Source organism: Nerophis lumbriciformis, linkage group LG01 (assembly GCF_033978685.3).
Source record: "Nerophis lumbriciformis linkage group LG01, RoL_Nlum_v2.1, whole genome shotgun sequence".
NCBI classification, from domain to species: domain Eukaryota; kingdom Metazoa; phylum Chordata; class Actinopteri; order Syngnathiformes; family Syngnathidae; genus Nerophis; species Nerophis lumbriciformis.
In genome coordinates this window covers 20,620,952-20,637,837 of record NC_084548.2, presented here as the reverse complement: position 1 = coordinate 20,637,837, position 16,886 = coordinate 20,620,952, and the positions used below count along the sequence as shown (strand labels likewise).

General features: G+C 40.1%; 1 protein-coding gene across 5 annotated transcripts in view; it reads left to right on the top strand.

The window, feature by feature from the left end:
* rerea (arginine-glutamic acid dipeptide (RE) repeats a) overlaps window positions 1-16,886 on the top strand; it is a 333,506-nt gene that overhangs the window by 294,470 nt on the left and 22,150 nt on the right. For all 5 annotated transcript variants that reach the window (XM_061977159.2, XM_061977142.2, XM_061977151.2 and 2 more), the window contains one exon: window positions 2,410-2,490. In XM_061977159.2, the coding sequence (XP_061833143.1) occupies window positions 2,410-2,490 (81 nt within the window). The remainder of the gene's footprint in view (window positions 1-2,409; window positions 2,491-16,886) is intronic.

Sequence of the window (16,886 nt, the reverse complement as noted above, 5' to 3'; positions counted from 1 at the left end):
TGGCAGTCCTCCACTGCCCCCTTGCCACTTAGGTTTGTACACAGCCTGAAAGGTCAGCTTTTTACAAGCCCACAATAATGGCTTCGTATTGAATGAAAGAGGTTTTGTTGCCCTCGGCCTGACTTGTACCAGTGTTCTCATGTAGCAGGAATGAAGTATCCCACGCAAGCCATTATACCATCTTAGCGATACTTACATACACATTATTAAAACCCGTTTTACAACTTCCAGCTCAACTATTAAGCGGGAAGTGTAACAAAGACCTATTGAGGGGAGTTTTTTTCGGTCTCTTCTCCACTTCACAATAGAGAGAGGAAACTTGGGGCGGGCGAAAAGCGCCAGCTCTCTACAACACGCTCCTGACACAGAAGCCTGTTTCTGCACAGCGGATGACCATTTGGTAGCGCTCCCAGCTTTAAACCCCCCTCTCCCTTTGCATGCCTGGACTCTTGCAACCCCTCCTTCGCCGCTGTGTTGCCTAGCAACGGTGGGCTGGAGCAATAGGAGCAGGGGGCAGAGCGATTCAGGGAGCAGATTGGCGGATGATTTATTAGCTGGGCTGGAGAGCAGCGAGCCCAGGCAGCTGAAATGGAGCCTTAAACTGGAGCCTACATGTAGAGAGGGAGGCAGCAAGAGAAAGAAAACTGAAGTGAAGAGCAGGATGGGGGAGGCGCATGACAGACCATGTAAATTATATAGTTGGGAACATAATTAAGATGACATAATTAGGGCAGACAGGAACCACATGGCTGGAAGAATGAAAATATACCTCAACTTTGAAGGAATATTCAGATATTCGTGTAACCCTTCTTACTGACTTTTTCATTGCATGCTACACAGCTTTGTAATTCTGATGGTGTGCATTGCCAAACCTGGTTATACGCAGATAACATGCTGGCAATATGCTTGTTTGAGGTTGTGTGGTTGGAGACATGCTTGTGCGAAGCGCTTCAGTTGGAGACGGCACCATCTGCTGGCTAATCAAACACTACACCTTCCCTCTGATTATTGCAAATTAACTGCTGAGCCAAGTCACTCCTGCAACATGCTCTTTTTTCTTTAGCTCTCAGCTGGGGAAATTCAATCTTAGCTTTTGTATTTTATGTAACTTGTTTTCTCACATTTTTGTTTAAACACATTTATCTTTTCATTACCCTTTTCTCTTTTCAGCTGGCTCTTGTCCACTTGTAAATCTGGGCTTTGTTCCCCACGCGTAAACAGCCTTTTGGTTACATAACATGGAAACCCAACCCCTGACTCTCAGTAAAGACTCTGTGTCGGGTTTTCCTCATCGCTCGCCTCCTTCCTCCCGTGTCTTAGACCTTTCTCCACACATCACATAGCAGCCTGTCTCCTCTCTCCGGCTGCTCTCCTGCTTGTACATTACCATGAACGTGTGTCCAAGTGTGCGTTCCCAGCACCGAGTATGTAGCTCTTGTGCTGCACCTAATAACATCATAGCCCATGGTGTTCATGTGCGGTACTGAAGAAATGGAGTGTGTGCTTGCTGGAATTCCTGATGGGAATCCCAGGACTCCACTCCGGGATTTTCCTCCCGCTGCAAACCAGAGGCTCTCTTGCAGAAAGATCACATGTAAAGCCTTCCCCTTTGTAGTGGAAGAGCGGAGAGTGACAAGCTATTCCGTGCTTGTAAAAAAAAAACAAGAGGAAAAACAGCTATGTACCATTGGAAGCATTGTGGATATACCCCCCGATTACCTGTGTGGATGTAGAGGCTCGTTCAGCTCACCGCCAGGACTTTTGCCTGCTTTTTGCCAGAGTTACTTGATGGAAACGGACCGGGGCTTGCTTCTGGAACAAGAAAGTAAATCTGTTGGTTGTCCGCTTTAGAGGCTATGCATGTTTTCAGCCTCCGCTTTTTATGGCTTGCAATGCATGGCTCTTAAAGGAGAAGAGGTGTATTTAGACGGCTGGAGTAGAAAGTATATGTGTTGTGTTCCTTATTAAGATGACAATTTTACACTCATAACCAGCAGCAGTTTCTCACATCATGTTCATATAGTTTCACTTTTGTCAATATGTATTTCTCCATTACACACAAAATGTAGAACTGTAAACTGTCAGATATATTTGGGGAGGAAGTTCAGGTCTTGGTTTTGAACTTCACTTTTGTGATCAACATGTGTCTTGTTTAACATCTGCCCCCACAAAAGAATACGTTGTAACCTCTGCGTCTCTCTTGCCCTACTTGTCATTTCCTCTCTTTTGTACCCTGACATGACTGTGTTTGCTCCGCTCTTTAAATGGCTACGCAGCCTTGTAAATAAATAGACATCACAACTCTCCCACCTCAGTCGACTGAAAGGAAAACTGTTTTTCACAGTGGCGCTGGATCTGAAATAACTGTTTTTTCTCCCTCCCCTTCTCTTTTCCCTATAAAATCTGCAGAAGCGCTTCATTAAAGGCTTGAGACAGTTCGGAAAAAACTTCTTCAGGATCCGGAAGGAGCTCCTGCCCAACAAAGAGACGGTATTTATTTTCCCCTCTTATAAAAAAAAATCCTGTTTTTTTTGTATTAACAAAAAATAATAAGTAAACCTCAGCCTGACTGCTTTAAAACCTCATCAGTGTTTAAGTACTTCTTAAATCCATTATTATCTTGTATTGAGGTTACTTAAAATACATATTTATTACATATGTTTTTTTAACAGAAAGACACAAAAAATACTCAAATGCATGCGCAAATAGTAAGTAAGTCAGTTGTGACATGTTTATGGAATTTGTCAGCAAAAGAGCAGCGATGCGGCCATAACGCGTTAAGTTATATGGAAATGAACTGTTTATAAAAACTTGTATGTACTTTTTGTGTAATATAATTCATTTTGGGTTATAATAACCCTTTCCGTAAGTGATAATAATACAGGTCACAGTTGCCAGACTGCACACAGTGTGGATATTCACTGTGTGAGAGTACTGTTACAGTACAACTGGGTCAAATCCAGACCTAGCAATGATTAACACTCAGTCGTGACCACGCTGAAAAACAAAACATACCAATGCCCAGACTTTATGTTCCTCTTTAAGATGACTTGTTCTTGATTTATATCTCCACTAAGTGGAGTGTGTGTGCATGTTACTCCTGACTGTTGCACATTTTGACTTATTAGTATTTACTGCTGTAAAAGTCCTGACAGTTCGTATTAACAAATCAAATTGTATTTATCGTAAAAATTAAAGATTGATTTTGAATCGATGGACAAATGTCCAAATATTGATTATTAATGCATTTTAAATAAAGTAATACAGAAGATTCTAAAAGGCAGATTTAGTGCAACTGCAGACACATAAAGGTAGGAGGAAAGGACAAGCTATGCTAGCCGTGGCGCTAAGCTAGCTTGAATGTGAAGTAGTGAAACAAGAAAATAATAAATGTTTTGTACATTCAAACAGAAGTCTAACTGTTACCTCATACAGCAGGGGTGTCAAACTCATTATAGCTTAGGGGCATGGAGGAAAATGTATTCCCACGTGGGCCGGACGGGTAAAATCATGGCATAAGAACTTAAAAATACAACTACGACAACTTCAGATTGTTTTCTTTGTTTTACTCAGGCCCCAAATAGAACAAGGACATTCTGAAAATGTACATATCACAAATAATCCTCTTGACAAAACACTTCAAATTAGTAAAAAATTCAAAAACACCATTATGAAATTAGACTTAATCTCAGTGTTTCTACAAACCAATTAAACTTTAAGTCACAGCCTATCTATGATTGCACAAAAACAAAACAAATCATAAATAAACACACTTCTATGTATCAACTACTTAATTTATCATTTCCATTGTTGACTTTCTTTAAATTTGCACAGAAGAAAATCATTTTCACAGAACTATATCAATTGTGCAGTGTCTCATCCAGCCTTTTAGATGAGGTTACCAATTGTTTATTTTACTCCTGTTTATTTTACATTGGGTTGAGGGGGAGGAGTCGCAGCCCCGCTTTACCGTGTACCTCTTGCTTGGTATACTTGCTCACCCCAATATAAACTATTTGCTTGCCTAACAGAATTGCTATTGTGACATCCAATGGACACTTTTAGAACCGCAGTTTCTTTGATTTAAAAATGCAGCTCAATTTTACATTTAGCAAACTCATCTCGCGGGCTGGATTGAACCTGTTTGCGGGTCAGAGACGGCCCGCGGGCCGCATGTTTGACATCCCTGGCGTAGAGAGTACCCAGGTAAGAAGCGGAAAAATACCAAGTAGATGAATTAGTCAGAAGAGAGAATAATATCCACACATTGCGAAAACGCTGTCAGGCATAGATATAAATGAGTAGGTCGTTGATACTTTGAGCTGCAAGTTCACAGCGACTGGGAACAAAGTGTCTGAGCTTTACGTGGTTATTGGAAGGCACAGATATTATAACAAAGATGCCTGTTCACCAAGTAGAGATGCTTCTTTACAGTTCTCGCGTATGTAGTCTTCCACATATGCATCTATGCTGTGCGCACTTACATCCAAAAACCGTAATACTAGACACATAAACGTCATACGTTCAAACGTCCTACCCCTGTCTAAACATTAGGCAGCTTGGGCGCTAATTCCTTGCTATCTTAAATGCGAACATGAATACCTGACACATTAACGTAGTCAGGGTTCATACGCGTGCTTAAAAACCTTGAAAATGCTTGGATTTTAATGTTGTGTTTTCAAGGTTTGAAAAATGCTTGAATTTTGGGTGAAGTGCTTGTAAATGCTTGGAAATGTTCATCATATTTCTCGGCAGTCTGACTCAATAGGCAAATTATAAAATGGAAAAAATAAAATAAGTTGACTTAAAAATGAAAGCTACACGCTTGATCGCCCCCAAGAGGACAGTGGTGCATCGGTCCATCATGCCGGGAGGTTGTCGTTTTAATGAACATTCCTGCGACCCCGAATGCGGTAGAAAATGGATTGTTGGATGGATGGATGGAAATTATTAGTCCATTATTGGACTTGTTTGTACATTGAAGGTCATGTAATGTATAATTTGTAACCTTTTTCTCAACTTAGAGCTGAGTTAATATGAATGATTTTGTAGTTTTTACACACCATGGTTTTATGCATTTCTTGCTCTATTATTTTCGTTGTCTACTTAACTTGTCTGGCAAAAAAAGTAAACTTTTGTCTTTTTGTTAATTTGTTATCATAGCCACAGTTATAAGGCTAGATATGCTTAATTAAAGGTGACTGAGGTGTTGTGAAACAAACAAAATATTTTCCTTTAATTTATTATCCTTACATTAATGTGGAACAGTTTTGTTAATAAATGAGTGAAATAAAAATTTTGAGGGTGCATGTATTTATATCACGTTATGCAGTTTACAAGCACGAATACGGTGTGAATCAATCCGTGCTGTTCAATGTCATTGAGTGCTGTAAGAAAAAGAACAAGAAATTTGAAAAACAACACAAATGGAGACACGTTTGCAAACACCAATGACATTGAATAGTCTACAGAAACACTGCTTTGTTTTCTATGCCCATTCAGTTAATGATAACTGCTGGTTCAATGTTAGGCTTAGGTTTTAGCAGATTTTCCGTATTTTCCCTACAGATAGCATTTGGTGACCTCAAACAACAAGGCCATGGATTGATTCAGACTGGTTTTTGCCTTTTGAAGCATACTGGAAAAACTGGAAATTTGATCTCGAAAGTCCCTAAAACGTGCTTGAATTTGGCCATGGAAAAGGTGTATGAACCCTGCGTAGTTCTTCTCAAATAGTATGGTAGTCCCCCGGATGACGCATGGGACCACGGGTAATCATGCTTCAATCAATCAATCAATCAATCAATGTTTATTTATATACCCCTAAATCACAAGTGTCTCAAAGGGCTGCACAAGCCACAACGACATCCTCGGTACAAAGCCCACATAAGGGCAAGGAAAAACTCACCCCAGTGGGACGTCGATGTGAATGACTATGAGAAACCTTGGAGAGGACCGCATATGTGGGTAACCCCCCCCTCTAGGGGAGACCGAAAGCAATGGATGTCGAGTGGGTCTGACATAATATTGTGAGAGTCCAGTCCATAGTGGATCCAACATAATAGTAAGAGTCCAGTCCATAGTGGGGCCAGCAGGACACCATCCTGAGCGGAGACGGGTCAGCAGCGCAGAGATGTTCCCAGCCGATGCACAGGCGAGCGGTCCACCCAGGGTCCCGACTCTGGACAGCCAGTACTTCATCCATGGCCACCGGACCTGTGCCCCCCCCCCCTCCACAAGGAATAGGGGAGCAGAGGAGAAAAGAAAAGAAACGGCAGATCAACTGGTCCAACAGGGGGGCTATTTAAAGGCTAGAGTATACAAATGAGTTTTAAGATGGGACTTAAATGCTTCTACTGAGGTAGCATCTCTAATTGTTACCGGGAGGGCATTCCATAGTACTGGAGCCCGAATAGAAAACGCTCTATAGCCCGCAGACTTTTTTTGGGCTCTGGGAATCACTGCTTCAAACCCTGCTTCAAAAATCAGTGCGCTACAAAAGGTGCTCATTGTAACCATTATTCCTGACTTTCTACCGTATTTTTTGGACTATAAGTTGCAGTTTTTATCATAGTTTGGCAGGGCTCCAGTGCGATTTATATATGTTTTTTTCCTTCTTTATTATGCATTTTCGGCAGGTGCGACTTATACTCCGGTGCGACTTATACTTCGAAAAATACGGTAATTTTGATTAAAAAAAAATTCAGCACAAATTGTTTAAATTTTATTTTTTTAGTTTTAAGTGTTTTATATATTGAGCTCATGAGTTATTGTTGCTGTTCAATTTGCGCAAAATGTTTTCTTCTTCCTAGGGGGCGTAACAGAAAATAATTGTGAAGCACTGCATTAATGTCATACGTACAAATGTCTAAACTTTTATAAACACATTGCTGTCCAAGCAACTAAGTTATTCAATTGTGCACATTGAACCTAATTCATACAGACATCAAGTAAACTTGCATGACGTCACATAAACAGGAAATGAAGCGTGCAATCACCGTTCTGCCTTTATCATTAATAAACACTTTAAAACCTAAAATCTATGTATTTTAGAATAAAACTTGAGTAAAAGATTGTATTGTGTGTAAAAGTACTTTTTGAGCACATTCAACAATATTGTGATAATGATAATCGGGATCATTTTGATCACAATAACCCTGATCTGAAACTTTCATATCGTTCCGTCCCTAATGTGTCGTGTCTTTGTTTAAATATTTTGAAATATGTGACTGGTTATAAAATGAGGCACTAATGGTTATAAAAGGAGGTATTAAGGCAAGTCAACCTGGAGAGGAGTCTACTTTGGCAGCAGAGGTAATAGACCTCCTCGAGGATGGAGGCCTGCCACTGCCACAGAGCAGAGAGAGATGAATTTTCCCCCTGCAAATGGAAAATAAACTGCCCTTTAAACATACTAAAAGTGGGGGGAAATGACAGAGCAATTGTGGAGGGGAAAGCTAAGAAGGCTGGGCGTTAGCTGTATAGACACTAACAGCCTAGCTTGTCGAACTGAGGGCGGGAAAAACTCTTGCTTATGATTCAACTTGCTTTTTGTGCTTTAAGTCTGATCTGAGCCAGTGCCAGTTAATACCCACAGGAAAGCTCTGTTTATTTCCTACCCCCTTCTTTCCAAATCCTACCTCGAGAACACGAACACAACAATCATTCCGGATGTTCCCGCACACTTCTATTCCGCCATGTACATTTCAAGACAAAGCATCAACGCAAATACATAAATGCAGTGTCTCTTTCACCATTAACCCAGTCATATTCATTATTATATAACCACCCGGTGTTCCACGGGTCCATTTCCACACCGGCCCTGAAGCGTCAGCGTGGCTCAAACAGCCGGCGCCGAGCGTAAAGGACCCAGCGCTGTGTAAACACTCCAAGCCTGACTAACACTCAGGAATGCTTTATATAAAGTCGCATAAAGGGCTGCAAGGGAAGTGGGTGTGTCATCTGACTGGCCTTGCTGCCACCATTTACTTGGTTTGGACGTCATGGAACACTCGCTTGATTTCAGTGTGCAAACAACTAAGCATGCTGAAACCGCAGATTCAGAGATAGATGTTAGTTTAAAAAAAGTTGCATTTCAGGTGCATTCGGATCAACTAAAGCTCAGTCTTCATTCATCTCAAAAATTAAAATAGTTTTTAGCGACTATAAAAATTACTGTTAAATTATAATAGTGTGTATATTATAAATTGTACGTATTTAAGACCAATAGCATTTATCAAAGAAGCCTATATTTATTACCATTGATATAATATATTTAATTATGAACTAAAATCTTTCATCAAAGCCTCCATTTATACAGGCTTGTTCACTTTTTTTCACTACATTTTCAGGCACAAAATTAGCATCATTATTGACATAGTGATAAAAAAATATATAATCTCTGTATTTTTTGCAACATAATTTAAAAATAAATCATCTCACTGACAGATTTTTCTCCCTCACTTTGCACTCCAGCTGCGATAATTAATTTTAATATTTGACCTAGTGTGTGAATGTTGTCTGTCTGTCTGTGTTGGCCCTGCGATGAGGTGGCGACTTGTCCAGGGTGTACGCCACCTTCCACCCGAATGCAGCTGAGATAGGCTCCAGCGACCCCCCGTGTTCCCGAAAGGGACAAGCGGTAGAAAATGGATGGATGGATGAACTTAAAGGGGAACATTATCACCAGACCTATGTAAGCGTCAATATATACCTTGATGTTGCAGAAAAAAGACCATATATTTTTTTTACCAATTTCCGAACCCTAAATGGGTGAATTTTGGCGAACTTAACGCCTTTCTATTATTCGCTCTCGGAGCGATGACGTCCCAACGTGACGTCACATCGGGAAGCAATCCGCCATTTTCTCAAACACATTACAAACACCGAGTCAAATCAGCTCTGTTATTTTCCGTTTTTTCGACTGTTTTCCGTACCTTGGAGACATCATGCCTCGTCGGTGTGTTGTCGAAGGGTGTAACAACACGAACAGGGACGGATTCAAGTTGCACCAGTGGCCCAAAGATGCGAAAGTGGCAAGAAATTGGACGTTTGTTCCGCACACTTTATTGACGAAAGCTATGCTACGACAGATGGCAAGAATGTGCGGATATCCTGCGACACTCAAAGCAGATGCATTTCCAACTGGACTAGACAGATCAGCTTTCAGGAAAAGAGAGCGGATGAGGGTATGTCTACAGAATATATTAATTGATGAAAACTGGGCTGTCTGCACTCTCAAAGTGCATGTTGTTGCCAAATGTATTTCATATGCTGTAAACCTAGTTCATAGTTGTTAGTTTCCTTTAATGCCAAACAAACACATACCAATCGTTGGTTCGAAGGCGATAGCCGAATTCGTCCTCGCTTTCTCCCGTGTCGCTGGCTGTCGTGTCGTTTTCGTCGGTTTCGCTTGCATGCGGTTCAAACCGATATGGCTCAATAGCTTCAGTTTCTTCTTCAATTTCGTTTTCGCTACCTGCCTCCACACTACAACCATCCGTTTCAATACATGCGTAATCTGTTGAATCGCTTAAGCCGCTGAAATCCGAGTCTGAATCCGAGCTAATGTCGCTTTCCCTTGCTGTTCTATCCGCCATGTTTGTTTGTATTGGCATCACTGTGTGACGTCACAGGAAAATGGACGGGTGTTTATAACGATGGTTAAAATCAGGCACTTTGAAGCTTTTTTTAGGGATATTGCGTGATGGGTAAAATTTTGAAAAAAACTTCGAAAAATAAAATAAGCCACTGGGAACTGATTTTTAATGGTTTTAACCCTTCTGAAATTGTGATAATGTTCCCCTTTAAAGGGGACCTATTGTGATTTCAGTCTACATTTAGAACACTTCCTTTTGGTCTAGATTATATGTATTGGATATGCTTTAGTGTAAAATTGGTGTCATTTGCTCCAAAGTCATATTCGTATGCCGTTTTTTGAGCTGGTCTGCAAGTTGTTTAAATCTGGATTGCAAATGAAACCACACCCTACCTTTTCTAAAAGTATCCTAATTTATCTTTTGAAAAGGTGCACTGTTAAAATATATATCTTGAAGTTGTCACCGCTATTTTTTTTCTTGACACAACCGAAATTAAACTTTGTAAACATTATATAGATTTACCTAGTCACAACAATAGGTACACCTGCGAGCGATTCAGTCATATAAAAACAGCTGCTTTCGGTTGCATTGATGTCACTGCAAGTCACACATTTGTGTTGCATGCCAAGATTAAATAACTAACAATTTTATTCTACCTTTTTTTGCATTGCCTCAGTCTGAAGCAGAGTGGGAGGAGCATTAGTTAAAGGGAGACCTATCATGCAATACCAACATTTAATACCTATCGGTACCTGTTTTTGTGTATTTAGGATCTGCGCAAGTCCCGAAAAGTTCAAATCAAACCATGGAGGCATGATAGAGATATTTATAAAACAATCTTGCCTTACTTTATACTTCCTCCAAACAAACTGTTTGGAATTTTCCCCAATTGTGACATTAGCGACTATCTCGGTATTTGATAAAAATGTACCCCAAGTGCTTTGCTTGAGTCCGCCATTGTAGTCCGACGCTATAGTCAATAAGCTCCTTCTTTTTCGCTATCCTTTTGTTGTGGGGCAGACTGGCTCGTACATGCACATGCATCCTCCGCTGTTGCCATTTTTAAGACAAATTAGCACATGGTTTGAACTTACATTTACTGTAATAATAATAATAATAACTGGGATTTATATAGCGCTTTACTAAGTACCCAAAGTCGCTTTACATGTAGAACCCATCATTCATTCACACCTGGTGGTGGTAAGCTACTTTCATAGCCACAGCTGCCCTGGGGTAGACTGACGGAAGCGTGGCTGCAATTTGCGCCAACGACCCCTCCGACCACCACCTATCATTCATCATTCAAATCACCGGTGTGAGTGGCACCGGGGGCGAAGGGTGAAGTGTCCCGCCCAAGGACACAACGGCAGCGATTTTTGGATGGTAAGAGGCGGGGAGCGAACCTGCAACCCTCAGGTTTCTGGCACGGTTGCTCTACCCACTACGCCATGCCGCCCCATTTGTCAGTAGACTCGCAATGGAAGCGCTAAAAACGACAACATGGACGACGGGGAAAAAACAAGAAGCCACGTAAATAGGGTGCATCCTAAAGAGACAGTATGTCCCTAAAACATATTCTATGTAAAATTTTGACCAAAGAACCACCATTACATGTTATGTTGACCACAAGGAACTGTTTTAAATGTAGAGAAAAAGCATATTTTGACCTTTTTAATGACTAAAAAAGTACATTGACCTTGTGGTGACATCACATTGTAGTCAGACGGCGAAACCCTGAGAACACAGGCATCCAAGTGTCGCGGTTGTGTACTCGCCTGTTCAGCTGTGTTGTGTTTTTCCCTACTGTTCCACCCGGGCCTCAAACCCAGGTTGCTGGCATGAGAGTCAAGCGTGCCGACTACTGAGCTAAAAGCTCAGACTATCAACCCGATAGCCATCACTGCTCTTGAAGCTGTCAGAGAGTGAGGTTTACCAAAGCTGGCCTTCGTTACACTAGCTCAAGCCAAAATGCCTTAACTCTATTATTTGATGATTTGGCATTGTTTAACACCAGTCTTCAACGTTGCAACAACATTTATAAGTCAGGAAATTCATCACTGGTTCCCTTTAACATTTGAGTGTTGATGTCAGTGTATTAAGTCACGTTATTGGTGCTAAGAAATGCAGCATCCTCATTCTTTCAAAGAAAAGGGAGCACTGGAACCCTCCAGGTCTTGTCATTAACCGGATGTCCAACAGGCAAAAACTGTTCTCAACTCAGCCCTCAAAGCAGATGTTTGCCCTCGTACAATCTGCACAAACGTCAAAGGGAATTAATTGCCATGTCCTTAGATCAGCAGCCAGAACCTTGGGCATGAGTGTGATTTATAAATACTTTACTCGAAACACTAATTAAAGCAGCTCCAAACGACAGACGCCTGGGCCAGTTAACGGCAGCTGTCAGAAGTGCGACAGAACCGCTTCCGTGTTGTGCAAATGATCTAAGTTGTCTGGGCAGTCAAATCGCTGTGGGCTGGCGGAAGCTCAACCCATTTGTATTGATGTTCTATTAACTGACAAGACGCGAGGCAAAAAAGCCCCTTTTTCTTTCTGAAAGATGGAGCTGAGAGAGCTATAGTTCCTGGTATAATTGAGCTCTTTGCTAGGCTTCATGTTGTGGTTTTTGGGAACAGGCTTATCAGCAGAACACACAGGCTTGAGCCTCCAGCAAAAAAAAGCTCTGTTGTTATCCAATCTGCTTTCATTGGGAAAATCGCTTACAGCAGGAAAAACACGAGTGCTGATTCTTCAGAGTGTGCATCCCTGACCTATGAAAGCAGAGCTTATTCAGTCATTCTCCTACAGAAAGGCGCTGCACAGCAGGGAAGGGTTGTCTATTTAACCGCCATTCACATACACACGGCACCGCCAATCAAGGTCTTTTTACTATTCAGCTGCTGCCGTCTGCACAGGGCCGACGAGCCATCACCACTGTGCATCTATTTTAGACTTGACTGAAAACATGCCCTCAGTAGTTTTCCCTTGATTTCAATTCATAAAAGATTTTAGCTTAACAATGTATTAAATATTTCAGCAGAAATACTGTTGTTTTGCTATCTAAAGAAGGCAAAATCAGCTGTGGAATGTTGAACTACACCCACAACTCCACCTGGAAGCATTTTTCTGACATTGAAATAAGAATTATGAACTTTTAGCGAGAGATTTTCCCATTGTATTAAAATCAAGAAAAAAAGGGTTATAATAATATAGTTGTATTAGTCCAACCACCAATTTTCAGAAACACAGCTGGGATAGGCTCCAGCGACCGGGAGAGGGACAAGCGGTAGAAAACGAATGGATGGATGTCTCAGCAAGTGGGCATTATGACCTATTATTATGGAGTGCTCTAATCCAGGGTTCCCCAACCTTTTTTCCATCATGGACCGGTTTAATGTATTTTCACGGACCGGCTTTCTACGTGTGGCAGATAAAAACAGCAAAAAACTGAGCATGGAAAATTTGCCTTTGGCTACAATCTGGCACATTAACATTTTATATGTCCATTAATGTGCGTTGGCCCATGTACTACAACAAAAGAGTTGTAATATACATCTATTAACAAGCTTATTGGTGTGTTTAGTGGGACAGGCAAACGTTAATTCGAAGAAAATGTGGTAGTTTATAAATAAATTAATGTTTTTGTGCGGCCCGGTAGAAAATGCGTCCCGGACCGGTGGTTAGGGACCACTGCTCTAATCGACTGTAACCAGCAGAGGCGCTGTTACTGACTTAATTAAACCTGTCATCATAACAGAAGAGATTCTTCTATCTTATTAAAAATATCTACAAAGTATGCCTGGGCGATATGGCCTTTTTTTAATATCTCGATATTTTTAGGCCCTATCGCGATACACGATATATATCTCGATATTTTTCCTTAGCCTTGAATGAACACTTGATACATATAATCACAGCAGTATGATGATTCTATGTGTTTACATTAAAACATTCTTCTTCATACTGCATTAATATATGCTCATTTTAAACTTTAATGCAGAGAGGGAAATCGCAACTAAGTCAATTTAGCAAAAGTGTATTTATTAAATTAAGCAGTGGCACAAACATTCATGTCATTTCCAAAACAGAAAGTGCAAGATTGTCAGAGACATTTTAAAACAAGCTATAAGTGCACTTTTGTGCATGATGACACACAAGATATTTCAATAAGTGTCACATAAAAATGAGCTGCATATCAAATAGTATATGTCCTCCGGTGTTGATGTGGAAATAGTTGCTTCGGCATTTAGTTGGTGTGGCACCGAACAGAGATGTTGACATGTAAAGACATATTCCCGCTTGAAGCCAAACCACTGTCAGACGATGGACCTCGTGCTGTTTTACTTGGGAATTAATTATTCTTCCATTTGTTACCAGATTCGCACCTTCTTTCTCTCGTATTACCACTCAAACCACACCATTAGCTGTTAGCATCACAGCTAACGTTACCATGTCGCTACCTCTCGCTCCGCGCGAGCGTATGACGTTGCGTAAAAGGTGCGCTTGTTTTAAAGTCTCTGTGAGAAGGAGAGACAGGAAAGAGTGAGAAACGCATGCAGTTTAATGCCCCGCAGCTAAAAGCAACTGCGTGAGAACGTATACTCCCAATATCACGATATAGTCATTTTCTGTATTGCACAGAGACAAACCCGCGACATATCGAGTATATCGATATATCGCCCAGCCCTACTACAATGTAACAATTGATGTGATGGTAAATGTACCAAATAGTCAACTAAAAAGCTCCATTCTTACACATTATTTCCAGGTTCTTATAAAGCGTGGGTTTCCAAAGTGCCCATGCCACATTCTATAAATACTTTGGCTGTCTTCAACTAGATTTTGTTAGATTTTGCCCAAATTCGACGACCATTCAAATCTATGGCGTTGTTTTTAAGTGAAATAAGCATATGATGATGTGTAGTAGTAATGTATACTGCAAGGTTGATAATCAAATCCGACTCATCTGAATTGAATTGTCAAATCTTCGACTATTTGAAGACCCCTAAAAACTACATAAAAAGTGGTGTAATGTAAAGCCTCAGTGGAAAATGTTTGGACACCATTGCTATAAAGTGTCTTTGGCCAGTTAGATGTCAAATATATAAATCAGATTTAAATAATTAAAAAGCGGTTTGTGCAGCACGGCACAACCACAACGACCTGATTGGCTTAAATACAATATTAGTAATCACATCATGAAGGGGAGGTCTGCAATTGAATGACTTGACACAACTGTATTAGGGACGTGCGATACGGCCTAAAATCTCCATCACGATAAATATTGCAGCCTCCTGCGATAACGATATATATCACATTATATTATTTGGTCTATAAATGATAATAGCAGCATTTTAAAACCGGTTACAGAGGCTCCTAATTTGGCTGCTGATGTATGTTGTAACATATTGCTAAATTTCTCGTTCTATTATTTTATGAAAAATATTATTGATGTACTTGTTAAATTACTGTTAATAGCTGGTTATGTTATGTTGTAACTTGTTTCTATCTGCACTTCTGTTAAAATGTAATTAGCATTCATTCTTCCGTTGTTTGGATACTTAAAGTTAGTTTTGGGCGATACTACAAATTTGAGTAACGATACAATACCAAGTAGTTACAGGGGCAGTATTGGTAATACCAATGCTGATACCGAGACTTAAATTATTTTACGATCATTTAAAAATATTACATTTTTGATCACAATCATAATCAGACAAAAACACAGGATGGTGGTGTAACAATATCAATTATTTATTTGAATTAGTTCTTTATTCCCTTTCATTACATTCAATATTTTGAGCAAGATAAATGAAATAGTGCAAAATAACTAAACATAAGCAAAAACTACTCTTGGCTCAAATTTGAATGATTTGGCTTTTGCCCTGAAAGCCCTCATGTGTTCAAGGAGTTTTTCCCCTAAGTTTGCAAACAACAAAATTTACAACATTTTAAATTTTTGTGACAATAAAAAATATTGATCACTCTATTATCGACCATGCTTGGTATCATTACTGTCGATATTTATATAGATCCTTCCACCCCTGTTTACATTCAAAAACTGTATCTTAGTTGTTAGCATGTCTTATTGTATTCTAACCATGCTACATTATACAGCTTAGGTCCTACAGTGTGTAGTGTAGCGTGTTTAGCTGTCCCTCATCCCCCAGTGATAATGATACTTGTAGAAAACGTACTTTATCTTCCGCCTTGGAGGTGAGGATTAGTTAGCCGCTATCTAGCTAGCGAGGACGCTACATTGTTTTAAGCACACAGATTTGCACCGTGGAGAGACACACACTGCACTGTAAAATTTGCGGGATACCACTAAAATTTGTCATCAACTTGCATTATCAAACAAATATTGTATATCGCAGGGGTGTCAAATCATTTTAGATCGGGGGCCACATGGAGAAAAATCTACTCCCAAGTCAAGTGGGCCGCACTGGTAAAACCACGGCACGATAACTTAAAAATAAAGACCACTTCAGATTGTTTTCTTTGTTTAAAAATAGAACAAGCACATTCTGAAAATGTACAAATCATAATGTTGTTGTTTTTTTTACACTTGCATGTTGCAGTTTATAGTATTCTACCTTTTCTTTGTCGTTATTTATACTTTCTGAATAAATTAGGTGATAATGTTCATCAGTCAACTCATTGGTGGTAATTTTCAATCTATCAAGATAAAACAAATTACATAAAAATCAAATTACAGGATGTTATTTATGTAGTCTGATCATTTTCCTCGACTGATGTACTAACATCTTGTGGGTTTTTTTTTTTTTACATATGTAGCATCATCTACATAGATACAAAGAATTGCTGTTGCGACATCTAGTTGACACATTTAGAACAGCAGTTTCTTTCATTAAAAAATTTCGACTCAATTTTATACTTAGCAAACTCATCCCGCGGGCCGGATAAAACCCATTCGCGGGCCTTACGTTTGACACCCCTGGTATATCGTTTTTATCACGCAGCCCTAAACTGTATGGTGATTAACTACATGTATATCTGGCAGTCAAGCATATTCAACTACCACAAGCATCCATTTACCTCTCTTACGTGAGCCAGTAAGCACGAAGAGTGCATGTTCGGGCTTCACTAATGGATGTTAGCACAACTCACAATCAGTCCCAAAACCCCAAATAGTTGTGAAAGCTTGTTGACCAAGCTCTCAGCTCCCAGGATTTATTGCACACATTTTTTTATTTTCCCAGAGCTGTTTTTTGGAAGAGCTTGTGGTCAGATTCTGTGTTTGATTGTCCATTGTTATCCGCTGCTGGG